Source organism: Podarcis raffonei, chromosome 9, assembly GCF_027172205.1.
Source record: "Podarcis raffonei isolate rPodRaf1 chromosome 9, rPodRaf1.pri, whole genome shotgun sequence".
Taxonomy (NCBI): domain Eukaryota; kingdom Metazoa; phylum Chordata; class Lepidosauria; order Squamata; family Lacertidae; genus Podarcis; species Podarcis raffonei.
The window spans coordinates 70,118,418-70,138,730 of record NC_070610.1 but is presented as its reverse complement, the minus strand read 5'-3'; the positions used below and the strand labels follow the sequence as shown (position 1 = coordinate 70,138,730).

Below are 20,313 nucleotides of genomic sequence, written 5' to 3'. Positions count from 1 at the left end.
TTCAGGAGGAAGGGGAGCACAAGAAATAGCGGGTGCTTCAACCTTTATCTGCCAGTGGGCTCAGGGTGCCAACTCCACACAACCCCATAGGGCGCAGGCAGCAGAGGAACCTGCCATCCCATCCTTACACCCACTGGGTGCCCACAACAATCAAAGTCGCGCCGTTCTCACTACTGCTTTGGCAAGGCAGCCCTGACCCCAAGCGTGTTATGACAGCTTTCTGAAGCGGGTGGCGCAATGCAAACGCGGCGGCTCTTTCCCCCGCTCCCCCAGGGGGGAAAGCACTTACCTCATCTTCCTCAATGGTCTTGGCAGCCAGGAAGAAGCAGCTGATTGCAATACAGTTCAAGTACTTTGGACGGGCCTAGGAGAGAGAGGAGAGGAAGAGCTAAGGAGCAGCGTCTCTGGAGGGCCAGCTGGCAGGAGAAGCAGGGGTTCGATGGCAGGATGCCTGCCTGGCAAGCAGAAGGTGCCCGGTTCAATTCCCAGCACCATCCCTGCCTGGAACAGAAGAGCAGCTTGCCACTTTGTGCCAAGAATACCGAGTTAATGGTCTGACTCAGTATAAGGGAGCTTGCTGACCAGGAGGCTAGCTATGTTAGAGGAGATTGAGAGGAGATATGTTAGCCACCTTCAAATATCTCAAGGGATATGAGATGGAAGACGGAGCAAGCTTGCTTTCTCCTGCTCCGGAACACAGGTCCAGTTCTAGGTGCCACAGTCTAAGAAGGATATTGACAAGCTAGAACGTGTGCAGAGGAAAGCAACCAAGACGATCAAAGGTCTGGGGAACCAAGCCTTATGAGGAATGGAAAAGAGGAGACTGAGAGGAGATAGGATAACCATATTCAAATATCTAAAGGGTTGTCACATGGAAGATGGGGCAAGCTTGTTTTCTCCTGCTCCAGAGGGCAGGTCCAGTTCTAGGTGCCACAATCTAAGAAAGATATTGACAAGCTAGAATGTGTGCAGAAGAGGGCGACCAAGATGATCAAGGGCCTGGGAACCAAGCCTAATAATAATATTTTTTTTTATTATTTATAACCCGTCCTCCCCGGCCAGAGCCGGGCTCAGGGCAGCTAACACCAGTAAAATTACAATAAAAACATAATAGGGGAAACAATTTAAAATACAGGTTAAAAATACAATTTAAAATGCAGCCTCGTTTTAATAGCCCATAGATCAAAACCATAAGGGGAGGGAAACATAAGGGTCAGACTGAGTCCAAACCAAAGGCCAGGCGGAACAGCTCTGTCTTGCAGGCCCTGCGGAAAGATGTCAAGTCCTGCAGGGCCCTAGTCTCTTGTGACAGAGCGTTCCACCAAGTTGGGGCCAGTACTGAAAAGGCCCTGGCCCTAGTTGAGACCAATCTAACTACCGTGTGACTTGGGACCTCCAAAATGTTGTCATTTGTGGACCTTAAAGTCCTCTGTGGGGCATACCAGGAGAGGCGGTCCCGTAGGTACGTGGGTCCTAGGCCACATAGGGCTTTAAAGGTCAAAACCAGCACCTTAAACCTGACCCTGTAACTCCACCAGGAGCCAGTGCAGTTGGTAAAGGAACAGTTGAGGGATAGCCTGGAAAACAGGAGACCGAGAGGAGATAGGATAGCCATCTTTAAATATCTCAAGGGCTGTCACATGGAAGACGTAAAGCTTGTTTTCTCCTGCTCCGGAGGGCAGGTCCAGTTCTAGGTGCCACAATCTAAGAAGGATATTGACAAGATAGAACGTGTGCAGAGGAGGGCGACCAAGATGATCAAGGGTCTGGGAACCAAGCCTTATGAGGAACGGTTGAGGGATCTGGGCATGTTTAGCCTGGAAAAGAGGAGAGTGAGAGGAGATAGGATAACTATCTTCAAATATCTAAAGGGCTGTCACATGGAAGATGGGGCAAGCCTGCTTTCTCCTACTCTGGAGGGTAGGACTCGAACCAATGGCTTCAATTTACAAGAAAGGAGATTCGGACTAAACACCAGGAAGAACTTTCTGACTGTAAGAGCTGTTGGACAGTGGAACAGTCTCCCTCGGGAGATGGTGGACTCTCCTTCCTTGGAGGTTTTTAAGCAGAGGTTGGGTGGCCATCTGTCATGGATGCTTCAGCTGAGATCCCTGCATTATAAGCGGTTGGATTAGATTATCCTTGGGGTCCCGGCCAAATCTACAATTCTATGTTCCTAGTTAGGACAGGTGTTGCCCACCGCAGGTCTAACTCTGTGATAGCTGGTAATGTTTATTGGTTTTATGTTGCAGACATAAAAAAGGCCTGGCTGATAAATGCTTTAAATAAAACAAATAAACTTCTTCCTTCCAGTGGTTCTCAACCTTGGGTCGCCAGATGTTTCTGACCTCTCCCATGATCCCTAGCTCACAGGACCAGTGGTCAGGGATGAGGGGAGTTGTAGGCCAAAAACATCCGGGGACCCAAGGTTGAGAAAGGCTGCTGTCAGGGAACTGCCATCTGAGACGCAGGAGGTGAAAGGGCTCACGGAGGGTGAAAGAGACCATTCAGCTGGGGAGGGAACCAGCAGGGGGAGAAGTGGAGTTCCAAGGGAAAGTGAGTCGGAGGGAGGGCTCAGAGACACTTCAAGCGAGAACAGTGGGGAGGTTTCAGGACCTCCTGTAGGGACACCCACTCCTCGCCGGAAACTGTCACGCCGAGAGTCCAGAAGACGCGTTTCCGTTAAGGAGCTTTTATGCTGGAAGAAGTTCCGTAAACGCCCACTGTCCGATTCAACGAGTGACTGATGGAGCCATGCTTAAGCAGCTCCGTCACAGACAGAGGTTTGTGGACTTAGCCAAACTCTGAGGGACTAGGATTTTACGCACAAGCAGCTCACCATCCCATCACAGCAATCGGACAGTCCCTGAAAGCAGCTTGTGCAGAGAGGCATCATGAGCAACCCAGCCGGAGCCGGGGGAGCAGGAGGAGCTGGAGAGGGTCCAAGCCTGGAAGAAAGGTACAGGGTGTTGGAAGTCCAGCTAGCACTGCAAACGGCGAGGCTAGAGGAAAGGAGGGCGCAGGATGCAGAAAAGGCAAAAGGCGCTACACTAGCAAGAAAGATGCCAGGATTGGTGCAGAAGTTTGGGGGGGACCCCAGGAACTACCAAGCCTTTAGGACAGAGATGCAGTATGCTCTCGAACTGCAGTTTAACGACTTTCCCGACGAGGCATCGCGAGTGGCGTTTGTGATTGGCCATCTCGAAGGGGGGGCGAGAGACTGGGTTAGACCCCTGATGGCAGGGAATAGTGAAATGCTGAAGGACACAAGGAAGTTTTTTCGCGCCATGGATTTGATGTTTTCCAGCGAGATTGAACAGGGACTGGTGCGCAGACAATTGATGGCTTGCAAACAGGGTAGCCGATCGGTTCGTGAGTACTGGACTGAGTTTACAATGTTGATACATAAATTGGGGTGGGACCTATCGGCGGAACCCATTCACATGCTCTTTGAAGAGGGGCTTTCTTCGGAGGTGAAAGACGAACTTTCCCGGGCGCCCAGGGCGGAGTCTATGGACCAGCTGACCAAATCAGCGCTGACCATTGGAGCGCGCCAGGAGGCAAGAGCCTTGGAGAAGCGGGAGGGGAAAGGAGAGCGTTGGAGGGATTTCCGCATTCCAGAGATTCCAGAGCCAAGTTTCCCGCCAGGAGAGCCGATGGAAGTTGGAACAGCGCGCGCGCAGTTTCAAATCCCAGTGAAGGGAGGAAGAAGGAGGGAAAGAGCGCCAAGAAATGTTATCTCTGCCAGCAGCCAGGTCACTTTGCCAGAGTCTGCCCGCAAAGAAAGGAATGGCAAGGGATGGCGGGAGCTGTTGGGGGGAAGGAGGAGGGAGTCCAGGAGCCAGTAAAAGCCAACGCCTGGCTGCCACCGTCAGGGCACTGCAGCCAGGCCAAGGAGCAGTAAAAGTGCCCACTCCGGAACCTCCAAGACCAGCCCTAGTAATAGAGGTGTTGCTAGAGCTGGCAAACGGATACCCACTAAAGACAAAGGCGCTGTTGGACTCAGGCAGCTCCTGTAATTTTATGAGTAAGGAGTTTGCAGCTGAACACCAGATACAGACACTCCCTTTAAGCAACCCCCTGCAGGTGACCACGATCGATGGGAGGGAGCTGTTGGGAGAAGTTAGCCTACAGACCGTCCCAATGGTTATGAGGGTGGCCAGGCACACTGAAAGGATAGCGTTCAATGTGGCCACCCTGGGAGGGGCTCCCGTCATTTTGGGAATGAGCTGGCTAGCGTTGCATGACCCGCTAGTGGGCTGGCATCAGAGAGTGGTCTCCTTTGGGTCAGCACATTGACTGGAACACTGCAGAGAAGGAAAGGTGCCAGAAGGGGCAAAGGCCTTTCTAGCAGGGACGGAAGTGGCGGACAAAGGGAAGGTGCCCAAACAATACGCTGACCTGAGCAAGGTCTTCAGCGAAAGGGAAGCAGATAAACTACCACCGCATAGAGACTTTGACTGCCAAATTAACCTGGTCCCTGGGGCCCAGCTCCCCGTGGGCAAGCTGTACGCCATGTCAGACAGGGAAATGCAGGAGTTAAGGGAGTTTATTGATAAAAACCTGAAGAGAGGCTTCATCAGAGAGTCCAGAGCGGTGGGGGGGAGCCCAGTGTTTTTTGTGGACAAAAAAAACACGGATAAACCCAGGCTTGTAGTGGACTACCGGAGGCTAAATGCCGTGTCAGAACCAGTGACTTTCCCCATGCCCAGGATTGATGACATTTTGACCAGGGTGAGGAAGGGAAAGATATTCACGAAACTGGACCTGAGAGGGGCATACAACCTGATACGAATAAGGAAAGGGGATGAATGGAAAACCACCATGTTCACCCCTTTGGGGGCTTTTGAATATTTAGTTATGCCATTCGGATTGCAATCAGGCTCCGCCTGTTTTCAATCGCTCATGAACCATGTCCTGGGACCTTTGCTCTACAAGAATTGTGTGGCCTTCCTCGATGACGTGCTGATATATTCAGAGAATGAGGAGCAGCATGTAAAGGATGTCAGGGAAGTGCTGAGCCAGCTGCAAGCAAACCAGTTGTGGGTGAAATTGGAGAAGTGTCAGTTTCACACCAAGGAGGTGGAATTCCTGGGGTACCGCTTATCAGACAAGGGATTAGCCATGGATCCAGGCAAGGTCCAGGCGGTGCTGGAATGGAAGACACCGAAAACGAAAAAGGATGTGCAAAGGTTCTTAGGGTTCGGGAACTTTTACCGTAAATTCATCAAGAACTTTGCCCACTTAACGGCTCCCATCACGGACTGTCTAAGCAGCAAGAAGAAATTCGTTTGGACGGCGGAGGCGGAGCAAGCATTTGAGGAATTGAAAAGGGCATTCGCTTCGGAAGAACAGCTCCTGCATGTGGATTTACAAAAACCAATGAGAGTGGAAACTGATGCCTCAGACCGGGCGGTGGGGGCGGTGCTGCTTCAGCCAGGGAGCAATAAGTCGGAATGGAGACCGTGTGCCTTCTTTTCGCGTAAGCTGAACAAATCCGAGAGGAACTACACGGTATATGACCGAGAACTACTCGCCATTCACGAAGCGTTCCGGAGATGGAGACATTTACTAATTGGCGCACAGCATAAGGTGCAAGTGTGTACGGACCACAAGAATTTGGAGTATTGGAGAACGGCACGAGTGCTCAACCAACGACAAGTGAGGTGGGCCCAGGAGTTCTCCAAATTCCATTTTGAAATCTGCTATGTGCCAGGTCCAGAAAACATCAGAGCGGACGCTCTCTCACGCAAACCTGAATATTTGGAGGGGGAGGGAGCGCCTGAAGAGAGACATATTATCCCAGAGGACCACTGGGTGTGTGGGGCGGCCTGGTTGGGGCAAAGAGAACTGGTAGAGGGAACGGTAAATGATGAATACGCCCAGGATAAGCTCAGAGGTTTAAGGAGAGAGGGAGAAGACCCCGGAGGTTTTGAAGAAAGAAACGGGGCATTGTATTACAAAGGGGCACTATATATACCCGAAGGGGAATTGAGGGGGAGAGTACTCAAACAGCTGCACGACAACCCCACAGCGGGGCATTTTGGGCAACACAAGACTATGTGGTTGGTGACCAGGGAGTTTTGGTGGCCCAAGGTGAGGGAGGATGTACGGGAGTATGTGAGAAGGTGTGACCAATGCCAGAGAGCCAAAGGAGAAAGGCGGGCGCCAGCGGGGTTATTAGAACCGTTACCCACACCAGAACGACCGTGGGAGGCGGTATCGATAGATTTTATGACTGATCTGCCTAAATCCCAGGGGAAAACCGCCATACTAGTCGTAGTAGACCTGTTAACTAAGATGGGTCACTTTGTAGCTTGCTCACATGCAGTCACGGCGGAAGAGACAGCGAAATTGTTTGTAGAACATATTTTTAGGCTGCATGGCGCCCCCTTGAGGGTGGTCTCCGACAGAGGGAAACAGTTCACGTCCAGGTTCTGGAGGAAACTTATGAGCTTGTTGCACGTAGAGGTCAACTTTTCGACTGCCAGGCACCCTGAGACCAATGGGCAGGCGGAGAGGGCAAACGGTATCCTCCAACAATACCTGAGGTGTTATGTCAATGACAGAGAGAACGATTGGGTCGAAAAGTTGGCGCTAGCGGAATTTGCTTACAATAATGCAGAGAATGTGTCCACCGGGATGAGCCCCTTTTTGGCTAATTATGGGTGCCACCCCAGGGCGTTTCCAGGGGGAGGAGGGGAGAGATGGAGTGTCCCGGCCGCCGAACATTTTGTAGAAGAAATGGAAGCGATCCATCGTCAACTCCAACTCAACTTAGAAAGGGCCAAAGAAGAATATAAGAGGCAGGCAGACAAGAGCAGAAGGGAAGGTGAAACCATTAGGGTGGGGAGTCAGGTCTGGCTATCAACCCAAGGGTTGCCGTTCAAGGGGGGTTGCAAGAAATTGAGACCCAAAAGATTGGGACCATTTGAGGTCATCCAACAGGTCAACCCAGTGGCTTTCAGACTCCGGTTACCGAACCACATGAAACTGCACCCAGTATTCCACAGGTCATTACTGTCACCATATAGGGGGGAAGGTGAAGGGGTATCCACACGGGGGCCAGCCATAGAAGAAAGGGAAAGCAGCAACCATGTGGCGGAAATCATCGACTCCAGGTGGAAGGGTAATCAGGTGGAGTATTTGGTCGCGTGGGAAGGGGAACCGGAGTCGGAAAACACCTGGGTGACGGCAGAGGAGGTCCGTGACGAGATCTTGATCGAAACGTTCCACCAAAGGTTCCCCAGGAAACCTCAGCCAGTAGCGAGGTTCCGGAGGGAGTACTTTGGCACCACCGACGATGAGGAGGAACTGGAAGGATTCAGGGAATCGGAGTTGGAAGAAGGAACAGACTCCGATGAGGAGGAGTACTTGAAAACCGGAAACAGCAACAGGTGGAGGGAAGTGTTCGAAACTTCGGAAGATGAGGGAGGTTCCTTCAGGGGTTTTGCTCCCTCGCCTCCCGCAGAGGAGGGGAGGGAAGGGGGTGAAGGGGGCCCTGGAGGGGAGGTGGATGTCAGGGAACTGCCATCTGAGACGCAGGAGGTGAAAGGGCTCACGGAGGGTGAGAGAGACCATTCAGCTGGGGAGGGAACCAGCAGGGGGAGAAGTGGAGTTCCAAGGGAAAGTGAGTCGGAGGGAGGGCTCAGAGACACTTCAAGCGAGAACAGTGGGGAGGTTTCAGGACCTCCTGTAGGGACACCCACTCCTCGCCGGAAACTGTCACGCCGAGAGTCCAGAAGACGCGTTTCCGTTAAGGAGCTTTTATGCTGGAAGAAGTTCCGTAAACGCCCACTGTCCGATTCAACGAGTGACTGATGGAGCCATGCTTAAGCAGCTCAGTCACAGACAGAGGTTTGTGGACTTAGCCAAACTCTGAGGGACTAGGATTTTACGCACAAGCAGCTCACCATCCCATCACAGCTGCTTTACACACAAACTGGTTATTTTTCTTTTTTGCTTCAGCTTGCCAACATAAGAGACAGGGCTGAGGGCATGGAGATCAAGGATTTGATCTTTGAGCAGAAGGAAAACTGCGGCATGAAAAGATCTCACGGGGGCCAAGTCCGGGAGATGGAAGAAGAAAAAAACAAAATTGCTTTTTGAAAACGGCCGGGTTAGGTCGAACAGATCGTTCCCAAGATCCCGATGGTCAAATATTTACCTTCACAGCAGCTAAAAACCTGTCCAAGAGACTGACAGCCAGGGCCAACGTTTCTGGGTAAAGATGGAACTGGAACTTGAGTTTGACCATCCACTGAACCACTTCGTCCCGCTGGGTTGGAGAAATGCCCGCATCCTGAAGAGAGCAAAGAGGGGGGAAGACAACACAAAACACCAGTGAGAACATCAAATAGCTCCCAGAACACGTACAAAGAAGATGGGGGGGAAAACCCATCATAACAGAATATGAAGGCTGCCCAAGAGGCAACTTCAGACATTACAGAACTCCAGCACAGAATGGAAAAAACTGCAAACAATTCATGTGGAGATTCTCACAAGACTTTCAGATGTTGTCTATTATATCCCTGGAAGGTTAAGGGTTCGAAACTAGACAGGGCCTCAAATTGTGGAGGGTGACAGAGCTGAACTCCACACCACTTCAAGTGCTGCTTTTACAAGTCAAAATACTGGCGCCTGACTCTTTCAAACACCGCTGGAGGAGGGAGCGATACTCCTGCCCAATTCCCCCCTCCAAAATCAAGGGACTTAAACTGCTTTGGAAGGGAGTTCTCAATGGCACCAGCTCACCTATGGAAGCTCCCTGCTCCAGCGGAATCTGGTCTTCTCCCCACCGCAGGAATGTTTAGGAGGAGGCCCAAGAACTTTTCATTTGCCCAGGAAATATTATTTTCTGGGTGCAGTTTGATTGCTAGTAGGTTCTTATTGCACTTTTTGTGACTTTTGTTTTAACTCTTGCATGGCCCTTTTGTTTATTCTTGTCATTAGTCACCCATGTGGTCCAAATTGGAGCAGGCGGGGGCGGAAGGATGCAAAAGTTTTATCGACGAGATGATAGATAGATAGATAGATAGATAGATAGATAGATAGATGATAGATAGAAGAAAGAAAGAAAGAAAGAAAGAAAGAAAGAAAGAAAGAAAGAAAGAACTTTCACAAAGTATTTGGTTGGAGCGTCCCTGAAATCAAAACACCATTTATTCATTTCATTTCGAAAGATTTACAGCCCACTAAGTCATGGAACTCTCTAAGCAGTGTGCTTTAATAAAATTATCTATAAAACACAGTTAAAAAGCTTGTTTTAAAGAAACAAGGCTATATAAGATAATTATCAGTGAAACACGGAAAAAATCAGCAAGCCTTTTGAAACTAAGAAAGATAACGAAATTATATATCTGTTTAGGCTTGCTGACACTTGTTTTCATGTTAAGTTCATTAAAGACAGGAGATGTGCAATCTTGAGAAAATGCATTTCAGATATTATTTACAGGTTTTTTGTAAAAAAAAAGAAACAGTGCTCCCATGAAAACCCGCAGAGGGACAGAGCAGCCAGCCAGCTTTTCCATAAATCTCATCTGATGGCAAGGCCGTGACCTCCGGCTTGCATTAATTTTGGTCCAAAAAGCTTCCATTATTGCTATTTATCTGGGGTAACCGGAGGAGCTTCCCTTCTGAGCCGGGACCGAGAAAAGATCTGGCTGCGTCAACAGAAGAAAGGAGGGGGAAACGAGAGCTTGGATCAGCTTCGGGTGTCCCAAGGAAACTGCAGTTAAGCAGCAGGTAATTTATATGGCTGGGCTTTTCTTTGAAAGAACAACTGCTATTGCTACGAAAGTAATTCCTTGGCATAGCTCTTGAGAACTCCTTGTCCCAGAGTGCGATGCCCTTTGGAGAGATTCCCAATTCCGCAGCCACCTCTGAGACAGCTCAGGTTTCCACCTCCATTACGACGGACCCCAAACCTGATGCACCAGTTATATTCTTCCTTAGCTGGTTTCTAAAATACCTTCCAGGGATGCGGGTGGTGCTGTGGGTTAAAGCACAGAGCCTAGGGCTTGCCGATCAGAAGGTCAGCAGTTTGGATCCCCACGACGGGGTGAGCTACCGTTGCTCAGTCCCTGCTCCTGCCAACCTAGCAGTTCGAAAGGACGTCAAAGTGCAAGTAGATAAATAGGTACCGCGCTGGCGGGAAGGTAAACGGCGTTTCCGTGCGCTGCTCTGGTTCGCCAGAAGCGGCTTAGTCATGCTGGCCACATGACCCGGAAGCTGTACGCCGGCTCCCTCAGCCAATAAAGCAAGATGAGTGCCACAACCCCAGAGTCGGCCACGACTGGACCTAATGGTCAGGGGTCCCTTTACCTTTAAAACACCTTCCTGAATTGCAAAAGGGGAACCTGCCGCTGTAACTGCATGACTGCTTGGCCCTGAAATTATTATTATGCCTTAGCGCTACCACTATGTTATTACCCACAACAGCCACCACTCGTAAACCCTGCTGCAAGTCACCGCGTTATGACTTGCCTTAAACAAGTCACTACCTCAACCGCCCATTTAGGATAAAGGTAAAGGGACCCCTGACCATTAGGTCCGGTCATGACCGACTCTGAGGTTGTGGCACTCATCTCACTTTATTGGCCAAGGGAGCCGGCGTACAGCTTCCGGGTCATGTGGCCAGCATGACAAAGCCGCTTCTGGCAAACCAGAGCAGCACACGGAAACACTGTTTACCTTCCCACTAGAGCGGTTCCTATTTATCTACTTGCACTTTGACGTGCTTTCGAACTGCTAGGTTGGCAGGAGCTGGGACCGAGCAATAGGAGCTCACCCCGTCGCGGGGATTTGAACCGCCGACCTTCTGATCGGCAAGTCCTAGGCTCTGTGGTTTAACCCACAGCGCCACCCGCGTCCTCCATTTAGGTGGGTATTTATTTGATTGTTTAATTTGTTAAATCTGTATACCCGCCCTTCGTACGAAGATCACAGGGCGGTTCACAATAGAGAAAGGCAAAATGAAAACACCTAAAGGTGTATGATGAAGGCGCCAGGACGGCCCCCCTGGGGAGAGCATTCCACAAATGGGGAGCCACCACAGAAAAGGCCCTTTCTCGTGTTGCCACCCTCTGGGCTTCACATGGAAGCACCACACGAAAAAGGGCCTCAGATGATGATCGCAGAGTTGGTTCCTATGGGGAGAGGTGGGAAGTATTGTGGTCCTAAGCTATTTAAGGCTTTATAGTTCAAAACCAGCACTTTGAACTGGGGCCCACGCAGGGCAGTCGGCATGCAAGCCATGACAAGAGCAAAGGGGTACAGCCCCCTGCTCTGTGCCTTCCTTCTGCCTGGTTGTATAAATCGGGTCCAGAGGGAGAAGGAAAATAATGGGGGGGCATGACCTCCTTGACAAGAAGGAAGGGGGCCAGTACAGTGGTACCTCTGGTTGCGAACAGGATCCGTTCCGGAGCCCCGTTCACAATCTGAAAGAACGCAACCCGTATCTGTGCACGCGCGGGTCACGATTCGCCGTTCCTGCACATGCACGCAACGTCATTTCGTGTGGCTGCGCATGCGCAAGTGGCGAAACCCGGAAGTAAACCTTTCCGGTACTTCCAGGTCACCGTGGAACGCAACCTGAAAAAACGTATCATGAAGCAAACATAACAAGAGGTATGGAAAGACAGGCCCACTGGGCACACCAAGGGGGGGAGTTGTAGTCCAAACAGGAGTTGTAGTTCTACAGGAACCAGGCTGCAGCGCTTGGTAGGGCAGCTGTCCTGCCTGAACTCTTGACTTGGAAGGAAGGACTAGGTGCTTCGGGAGAAGTTGTCCTCTAGCTGAAGAACCACCAAAATGTCTCACTGGAAAGTTACGGTCAGGGCGGAGGAGACTCTCAGGGTTTGCGACAACGCGGGGAGTGGAAAATTTGAGTCCTTTACACCGTTTACACCCACGCTTCCTGAAATTACACAGCGCTGCGGGAGGAGCGGAGTTTCAAGCCTATGAATGCAAGCTGCTCCCACTGCGAACATGGTCCTGGTTCTGTTTGTGCCCAAAGACTTGGCCTTCTGGAATATTTGCATTCAGCGGCCTGGCATCTGTGGAAAAGTCCTGCCCCTTCAGGTGATTTCTAAGGAACCTGCAGAGCCAGAGTGTTAGCTGGAGCGGCCAGATGAGTGTCAAATGTGCTTTACTTAACTGTCTGTGACAAAGAGATCTTGGTAGGGCCGGAGAAGGAAGCAGCCACTGTAGGGGCTCCATGGTTTTAGGGAGCAGGATTCGGCACTATGCATCTAATGCACTACAATGCTAATGTGATGGGATGGTGAGCTGCTTGTGCGTAAAATCCTAGTCCCTCAGAGTTTGGCTAAGTCCACAAACCTCTGTCTGTGACGGAGCTCCTTAAGCATGGCTCCATCAGTCGCTCGTAGAATCGGACAGTGGGCGTTTACGGAACTTCTTCCAGCATAAGAGTTCCTTAACGGAAACGCGTCTTCTGGACTCTCGGCGTGACAGTTTCCGGCGAGGAGTGGGTGTCCCTATAGGAGGTCCTGAAACCCCCCCCACTGTTCTCGCTTGAAGTGTCTCTGAGCCCTCCCTCCGACTCACTTTCCCTTGGAACTCCTCCTCTCCCCCTGCTGGTCCCCTCCTCAGCTGATAAGTCTCTCTCATCCTCTGTGAGCCCTTTCACCTCCTGTTTCTCCGATGGCAGTTCCCTGACAGCTAATTTAAAACACCCCACGTTTCTCCCCCAAAGAACCTGGGGAGCTGTGGTTTGCTACGTGTCCCCCACACAGAACTACAGTTCCCAGGACTGTGGAAGACTACTCCAATATAAGATTCACGTCTACATGCACAAAGATTGAAAGACACGGCATTACCCCTATGGAAGAACGGCTGATAAAATTACTGGTCTTGGCTGAGATGGCTAAGCTGACATGTTCAATTAGATAGAAATCATTTGTTAAGGTTTTGAAATTCCTTATGGACTTTTTGCGTGAAAGGGAAAAAAGGACTTGTAATATCTGGATTTGAAGATTGGAAAAAATACTGGTTTATAGAAGATAGAATGGCTGGATCTTAAAGAAGGAGTAGCATATGTAGCTGCAGAGAGTCCTTTTATTTTACTGTTTCTTTAGTTTTTCCTTTCTTTCTTTTCTCTGGCTTTCTCCTTCCTTAGATTTCTCCTTTTCTTCTATTTTCTTCCTTCTGACTTTGTTCCTTTTTTTAAGATTAAGTAGCTGTTTTATCTCCGTATGTTATAAAAAAAGATGCTTTGTAATGGGTATGTATTTCTGTACATCTTCGAATTATCAATACATAAACATAATAATAAAAAGAGCAATTCCCAGAGTGGTTTAACAACCCAGAGTTGCACAAGTTTTCTGCCCCAACAGAACAGCGGCACTGGATACGAGGCAGAACTCTGTGGATTCTTGTATTGACTGCTTTCAGCCAGGGACTGTGACCTAAACAGGGTGTGCTGCACTGCCCTTGGCTCATGAATGGAGGCAAGGAAATGAACGATTAAAGAACACAGCATGTCACCCCTGCAAAGCAACCTCCAAGTCAGTTTACAGCCTGGTCCAAACTAGGTGCTTAGGACAGAGTGTAATGTCAACTGCATACCCCCCACAAACCATGAGATAATGTTAAGAGAATCGCATGGTTTCTGCTAGTGAACAATGGTCAGCACACCCTGTCCTTAGAAGTACTGGTTTTTGGAGCAGACGCCATCCACATAAACATGGAGGCAGGTTTCACGAAGGTCAACATTTGAGATGCCAATGTTGGTTCGGCCACATGTTTGGGGAGATCTCCTGCCTGGTCAGAGGAGGGGATAAATGAGCTAGTATAGGAAGGGGAAATGGTGACCTTTCAACACAGGAAAGGTTAACTGCAGGTAAAGGTAATATATATATATAGTGCTGGAGGAGACTCTTGAGAGAGTCCCATGGACTGCAAGAAGATCAAACCGATCCATTCTGAAGGAAATCAGCCCTGAGTGCTCACTGGAAGGACAGATCCTGAAGCTGAGGCTCCAATACTTTGGCCACCTCATGAGAAGAGAAGACTCCCTGGAAAAGACCCTGATATTGGGAAAGATGGAGGGCACAAGGAGAAGGGGACAACAGAGGACGAGATGGTTGGACAGTGTTCTCGAAGCTACCAGCATGAGTTTGACCAAACTGCGAGAGGCAGTGGAAGCCTGGCGTGCTCTGGTCCATGGGGTCATGAAGAGTCGGACACGACTAAACAACTAAACAACAACAACAAAGGTAAAAAGGTAAAGGACCCCTGGACAGTTCAGTCTAGTCAAAGGTGACTATCGGGTTGCAGCGCTCATCTCGCTTTTCAGGCCGAGGGAGCCGGCATTTGTCCACAGACAGCTTTCCGGGTCATGCAGCCAGCATGACCAAACTGCTTCTGGCGCAACGGGACACCGTGATGGAAACCAGAGCGCACAGAAATGCTGCTTACCTTCCCGCCGCAGCAGTACCTCTTTATCTACTCGCACTGGTGTGCTTTCGAACTGCTAGGTTGGCAGGAGCTGGGACAGAGCAACGGGAGCTCACCCCGTTGCGGGGATTCAAACAGCCAACCTTCCGATCGGCAAGCCCAAGAGGCTCAGTGGTTTAGACCACAGCGCCACCCAGGCATCAGCTACACCTGAGCAGGTCTAGTGGGGAGGAAGAAAGAACCTCAAGGAAGTTGCAAGAGTTAACATGGCTTTGTCCCAACTTCTCTGCTTTCAGCTGTACCATCCACACAGATCCTCTGGGAAACGGCTGTACTTCAGTGGTAGAGTCTTTGTTTTGCAAGCAAAAGGTTCCAGGTTTGATCCCTGGGGTCTCCAGTTGGGGCTTGGGACGATTCCTGCCTGGGACCCAAGAGACCTCAATGCATCCTGTATCTCCTTATCTGAACTTTTCAACGTCTCGGCTAAAATAACTGATCCTTTCAAAATGGTAAATACCATAGGAACCTGGTGCCTGGAACATGGCCCCCCAGAATACCATCGCAAACCAAAATGACTTAAGAGCAAGCCCACTGAAAACAAGTTAGTCAAGTCCATTTATTACAAATGGGTCTACTTGGAGCAGAACTCGCAATGTCAGCAGGGAGGAGGAGGAGCACAGGTTGAAAAAGACATTGGATGTGGATCACAGGAGTATTACATGCATCAACTGTGCACCTATTATTATTTGATTATTTGATTAATTAATTGATTGATGTGCTGCCCAATGGCCAAGATGGCATCCATTTACAAGTATAAAACCAATTATGAAAAATGCACACCCACCCACACGCAGCCTAACTAAAATGCACGATAAAAAATCCATCCAAACATTAAAATAAACCGCCAGAATTAAAATGTGCAATTAAACAAGCCCTATCCTGTCTCTCTCGCTCACACACACCCAAAACAAATGCAGATACTGTGGATTAAATTTTGTTTTGGGGAGATGGGTCCATAGGAGGATTTAAAAAAACTAAAACGCCTAATCATATATATATATGCTCTTAGAAAACATCCTACATAATTACAGTAAGGCAAAAGAAGTTTAAGGTTGAATACTGTCCCGAAACTTGTTATTCCAGAATGTCACAAACAGAATTTGTTTCTCTGGAAGTTTGTTCGCCTGCTTTTCATTATATTTTTCTTTAATAGCACCTGTTTTTATACCTGTCTTTCTTTTACATCACATTAATTTAGATAGTTGTGATATTCCAAATTGTATTAAAGCATTCCGAGACTGTAGAAGGACTGCTACCAGACCCCATTAGCAAGTACCGTACTTGTCTGTCTATAAGACGCCCCCACGTATAATACGTATAAGACCTATTTTGGGGGGCTCAAATTTAAGAAAATGGGGGGGAGATGGCACAGAGTTATTGAGCTTCTTTCTTTTGCAGAGGACTGCCCAAAGTTGTTGAGCATTTTTTTGGGGGGGGGTGCCAAATTGACTATCACTCGCCCAACTAGCAAACGCTAACAATCGCAAGCGACACAAGCCTAATTGCCGAAGTAGCAGCCAATCCAAAGCAGCCCTTGCAGCAGACACCATTCACCCACCCAATCACTAGATCCTGCTTGCAGGTGCAACCAATTGCCCGTCCCCCCTCTGCACCACCCAAGTATAAGACGACACCCCTCCCCATTTTTTTCTTTATTTTGTAGTAAAAAATCCCCCTGGTATAATGCACGGAAAAGTACGGTATACAGATTTTGGCAGAAAAGCAGGTGAATATCTATAATTGAATTCCGTAAGTAAAACCCAATCATGAGCATGTTGGGAAATGCACTGGGGGTGCCCCTGAAGCCCCCAAACTCTGAGCGTCCTTCGGTATGCGCAGCTCTGGAAAAGGTATTTCCCTTCTTCTCCAGTGCGCTTCAGCGACAGATATCAAATGAGATATGCACACTAATCTTCTAGCATAACGCCGCAAGAAGCGTGAAACATCGTAGAGCTAAACTACGTATTTATGTACACACAAAGGTATCATAGCGTCCTCTCTCCCCAGCTCCGAGAGACCACAGGACAGAGTAAAAGCAAAAGTACAGTCCAAAAGAGATAAGGCTGTCTTCCGTTCCCACGCTCTTCCCAGACAGGCGTGTGAATTACACCCATCACATCTGCTGCACCGAAGGCATGAAATACTAACAGAGCATCCATCCATTTCCCTGATTAGGTTTCTAACGCTGAACCACACAGGTCACTTGGTCAACACAGGAACGTAGGCCAGCTGCCTTAATCCAACCCACACCATTTGGTCCTTTTAGCTTAGCATTCTCGACACTGTGGCTCTCCAGGGTTTCAGGCGGGGGATATTCCCATCCCAACTTGGGAGGTGCTAGAGGTTGAAGCTGAGACTTCAGGCAGGCGGAATAGATGCTCTACCACTGATCTATGGCCCAAGCTACAGCCTTCCCCGCTACAGTGAAATCTATTGTACAGTGGTACCTCGGGTTAAGTACTTAATTCGTTCCGGAGGTCTGTTCTTAACCTGAAACTGTTCTTAACCTGAAGCACCACTTTAGCTAATGGGGCCTCCTGCTGCCGCTGCGCTGCCGGAGCACGATTTCTGTTCTTATCCCGAAGCAAAGTTCTGAACCTGAAGCACTATTTCTGGGTTAGCAGAGTCTGTAACCTGAAGCGTATGTAACCTGAGGCACCACTGTATTTCTATTTAAATTATAGCAATTATTTATAAATATGCACACACACACACACATACACACTACCCCTCTTTTCTTGGAGGGGGTTATTATGCATTTCCTGTTTTTTGGCAACATGAACACACCCACCACACCAGCCTGAGGAACAGCAGAATTTCACCCTGCATAGGACTACATAACTATAACCAGGTTTGTGCAGTCTGGGCTGCGGGGAGGTTAAAAGGCTTTCAAGCTGCTTAAAGGATGAGCTTGAGCATATAGCAAAGGTGGCACGGATCCAGAAACGGGACTTTGCAAAACCGTTTTTGCATTTCCAAGTGCCCCCATCTGGCTCTCTGCAAAAGCTGGGTTTGCGCTAAAGCAGATGGCTCAGCAGCTGCAAAAAAAAGGGGGGGTTTTCAGAATTGCCCTGGGGTGAAAAGCCCCCAATCGTACTCATTGTGCACCCCCTCCACCCAAATCACCCAGTCAGCTGACACTGTTGCAGCCCGACTCAGCTGCAGATTCTGAAAACTTTTCAAAGGCATTCCTATGTACAAGGCCCATGTACAGTAATCTAGACAGGCTTCCAGACCATAGGTGCTTCCACACATGTCCAAAGTACGCACACCTAAGACCAAGAGAGGGAGATGTTCTGACCAGCTGCTCCGCAGCCTGGGCACCCCACTTCTTTTTCCTGTACTAGCCCCCCTCTGTGTTAATTGCTACCCCATTTTTTAAAAATATGAACAGTTGGAACCCGGCGCAACTCTCCTGCACCTCGGGGTCATAGTTTTAACAGCTGCCTCGGAGACCCTTGGCCCTTCCTGCCACCCAGGCTCCTTAGATCTGCACCAGCGGGGCCCGGAAATCCAGGATAATCCGTGGTATGTGTGTTATGCTGGTGGCAATCCCTGCACGCTGTCCGGATGCCAGGACACAGGAAACCTGCCTGGGCTTTGAGCCAAGGCAAGAGCTTCTTCAAGAACAGCTATGCCAAAGGGGAGAAGGCAGCTGGCTGGCTAACTAGTTCCCAATCACCCATATTCATTCTCCAGTACAGTCATACCTCGGGTTACAGACGCTTCCGGTTGCGTTTTTTCAGGTTACAGACCCGCAGAAACCTGGAAGCAGCGGAACGGGTTACTTCCGGGTTTGGGGGGCCGCGAATGCGCGGAAGTGCTAAATCACGCTTTGTGCATGTGCAAAAGCGCCAAATTGCAACCCATGAGTGCGCAGATGCAATGCTGTGGGTTGTGAATGCTGCAGGTTGCGAACGTGCATCCCGCACGGATCACGTTCACAACCCGAGCGTCCAATGCAGGCTTGTAAATAAAAACAATACAACACACGCACACCTGGTCGCCAGTGGCAAGTCAAGGTCTCCTCCAGGCAAGCAGTTAGAATTCTCTTTCTATCTTTCTCCTTTAGGTCTTGGGATTTTCCACACATACCTAATACAGTAGTACCTCCGGTTATGTAACCCTCTGGTTATGTAAACTTCAGGACACGAAAGCGGTAAACCCAGAAGTATTTGACCGGGTTTCGCTGTGCGCGCATGAACAGAAGTGGTCCTCAGGTTGCGGAAACCCGGGGATCCGACCATACCTCCAGAACAGATCCTGTCCACAACCAGAGGTCCCACTGTAGAAGTATGTTCTGGGGAAACGATTTGCTTGCACTTGTGGTGCATGGGTTTCATTCAGGTGGTCCAGAACGATGTGTCTGTGGATTTGTGTTTGAAGATGGGCGGTAGCCCATCCATCGCGTTAAATATTTTGTATTGATTTTCACTTGTCTTTTTCTTGCTTTATGAACTTCTTACACTGCATTTTGTAGTATCACAAACTGAATTCTGTGGAAATGGAATTCAAACCCAAACACAACTTTTGCTGGCATCCTTCTGAAGTATTGTGCCCAGTTCTGGGCGCCACAATTTCAGAAGCATATTGACAAGAAGGAAAACGTGCAGAGGAAAGCAATCAATATGATCAAAGGTCTGGGGAGCCAAGCCTTATGAGGAATGGAAAAGAGGAGACTGAGAGGAGATAGGATAACCATCTTCAAATATCTACAGGGCTGTCACATGGAGCAAGCTTGTTTTCTCCTCCTCTAGAGGACAGGTCCAGTTCTAGGTGCCACAATCTAAGAAGCATATTGACAAGCTAGAACGTGTGCAGAAGAGGGCGACCAAGTTGATCAAGGGTCTGGAAACCAGGCCGTATGAGGAACGGTTGAAGGAGCTAAGTATGTTTAGCCTGGAAAAGAGGAGATATGATAGTCATCTTCAAATATCTCAAGGGCTGTTACATGGAAGATGGAGCAAGCTTGTTTTCTCCTGCTCTGGAGGGTAGGACCAGAACCTATGGCTTCAAGTCACAAGAAAGGAGATTCTGACTAAACATCAGGAAAAAATTTTTTGACAGTAAGAGCTGTTTGACAGTGGAGACGGTGGACTCTCCTTCCTTGGAGGTTTTTAAGCAGAGGTTGGGTGGCCATCTGGCAGGGATGCTTTAGCTGAGATTCCTTTCCAGTTCTACAATTCTATGATTCTATGACCAAATGGGCCATTAGCCTGATTCACCGGGCTAATCTTATAGTCTTATGTGTACAGGATTGCCACCCAAGACAATTACCTTCAAGTTGGTACCACTGAAAACATGCAAAGCTTTTTGCAATTTGTGTGCTACTTTTAAGTGCGCAGGCCAGGAGCCAGCTTTTTTATTGCAGAATTTTAAAGTCACCTTGGGCAGAGAATTTCCCTTTTACAGCAGACACAGCCTTGCAAATGCCCTGTCAATGATCAGGACATTTGCAGCAGTAAGCACAGTGTTAACAGGACACCGTTTCCTAGTGCAATGAACTAAGAGAGTGTTAATAAATACGGTATCTTCAGATTAGTTAGTTAGGAGACTGTTGACCTTTGACTGGGAAAATAAAAAAATCAGTATCTAGCACTAAGCTGAAGTACCTTGTTTCAATAGAAAAGTCCAGAGTCCCTTGTGATATATTCTGCATGCGTGCCGATTCCGAAACAAATGATTTTATATCGCTGCAATAAACCCAGGATTGACAAACACTCAAATCTATTTCTCTGTGGTGAAATATTTGGTATTTTTTTTGCCTCAGGCCCCCACTGTTTCCTCCCCTAGCCCCCCATGAAAAGCACTCAGAAATCCTAACCACTTTAAAAC

The 20,313-nt window shown here is 49.0% G+C and overlaps 1 protein-coding gene across 2 annotated transcripts in view; it reads right to left on the bottom strand.

The window, feature by feature from the left end:
• Nucleotides 1-20,313, bottom strand: part of CCNI (cyclin I) — a 61,604-nt gene that overhangs the window by 6,613 nt on the left and 34,678 nt on the right. For both annotated transcript variants that reach the window (XM_053404360.1, XM_053404359.1), the window contains 2 exons: nucleotides 8,168-8,302; nucleotides 290-364 (listed from right to left, as the gene is read on the bottom strand). In XM_053404360.1, the coding sequence (XP_053260335.1) occupies nucleotides 290-364; nucleotides 8,168-8,257 (165 nt within the window). In that variant the 5' untranslated portion in view covers nucleotides 8,258-8,302. The remainder of the gene's footprint in view (nucleotides 1-289; nucleotides 365-8,167; nucleotides 8,303-20,313) is intronic.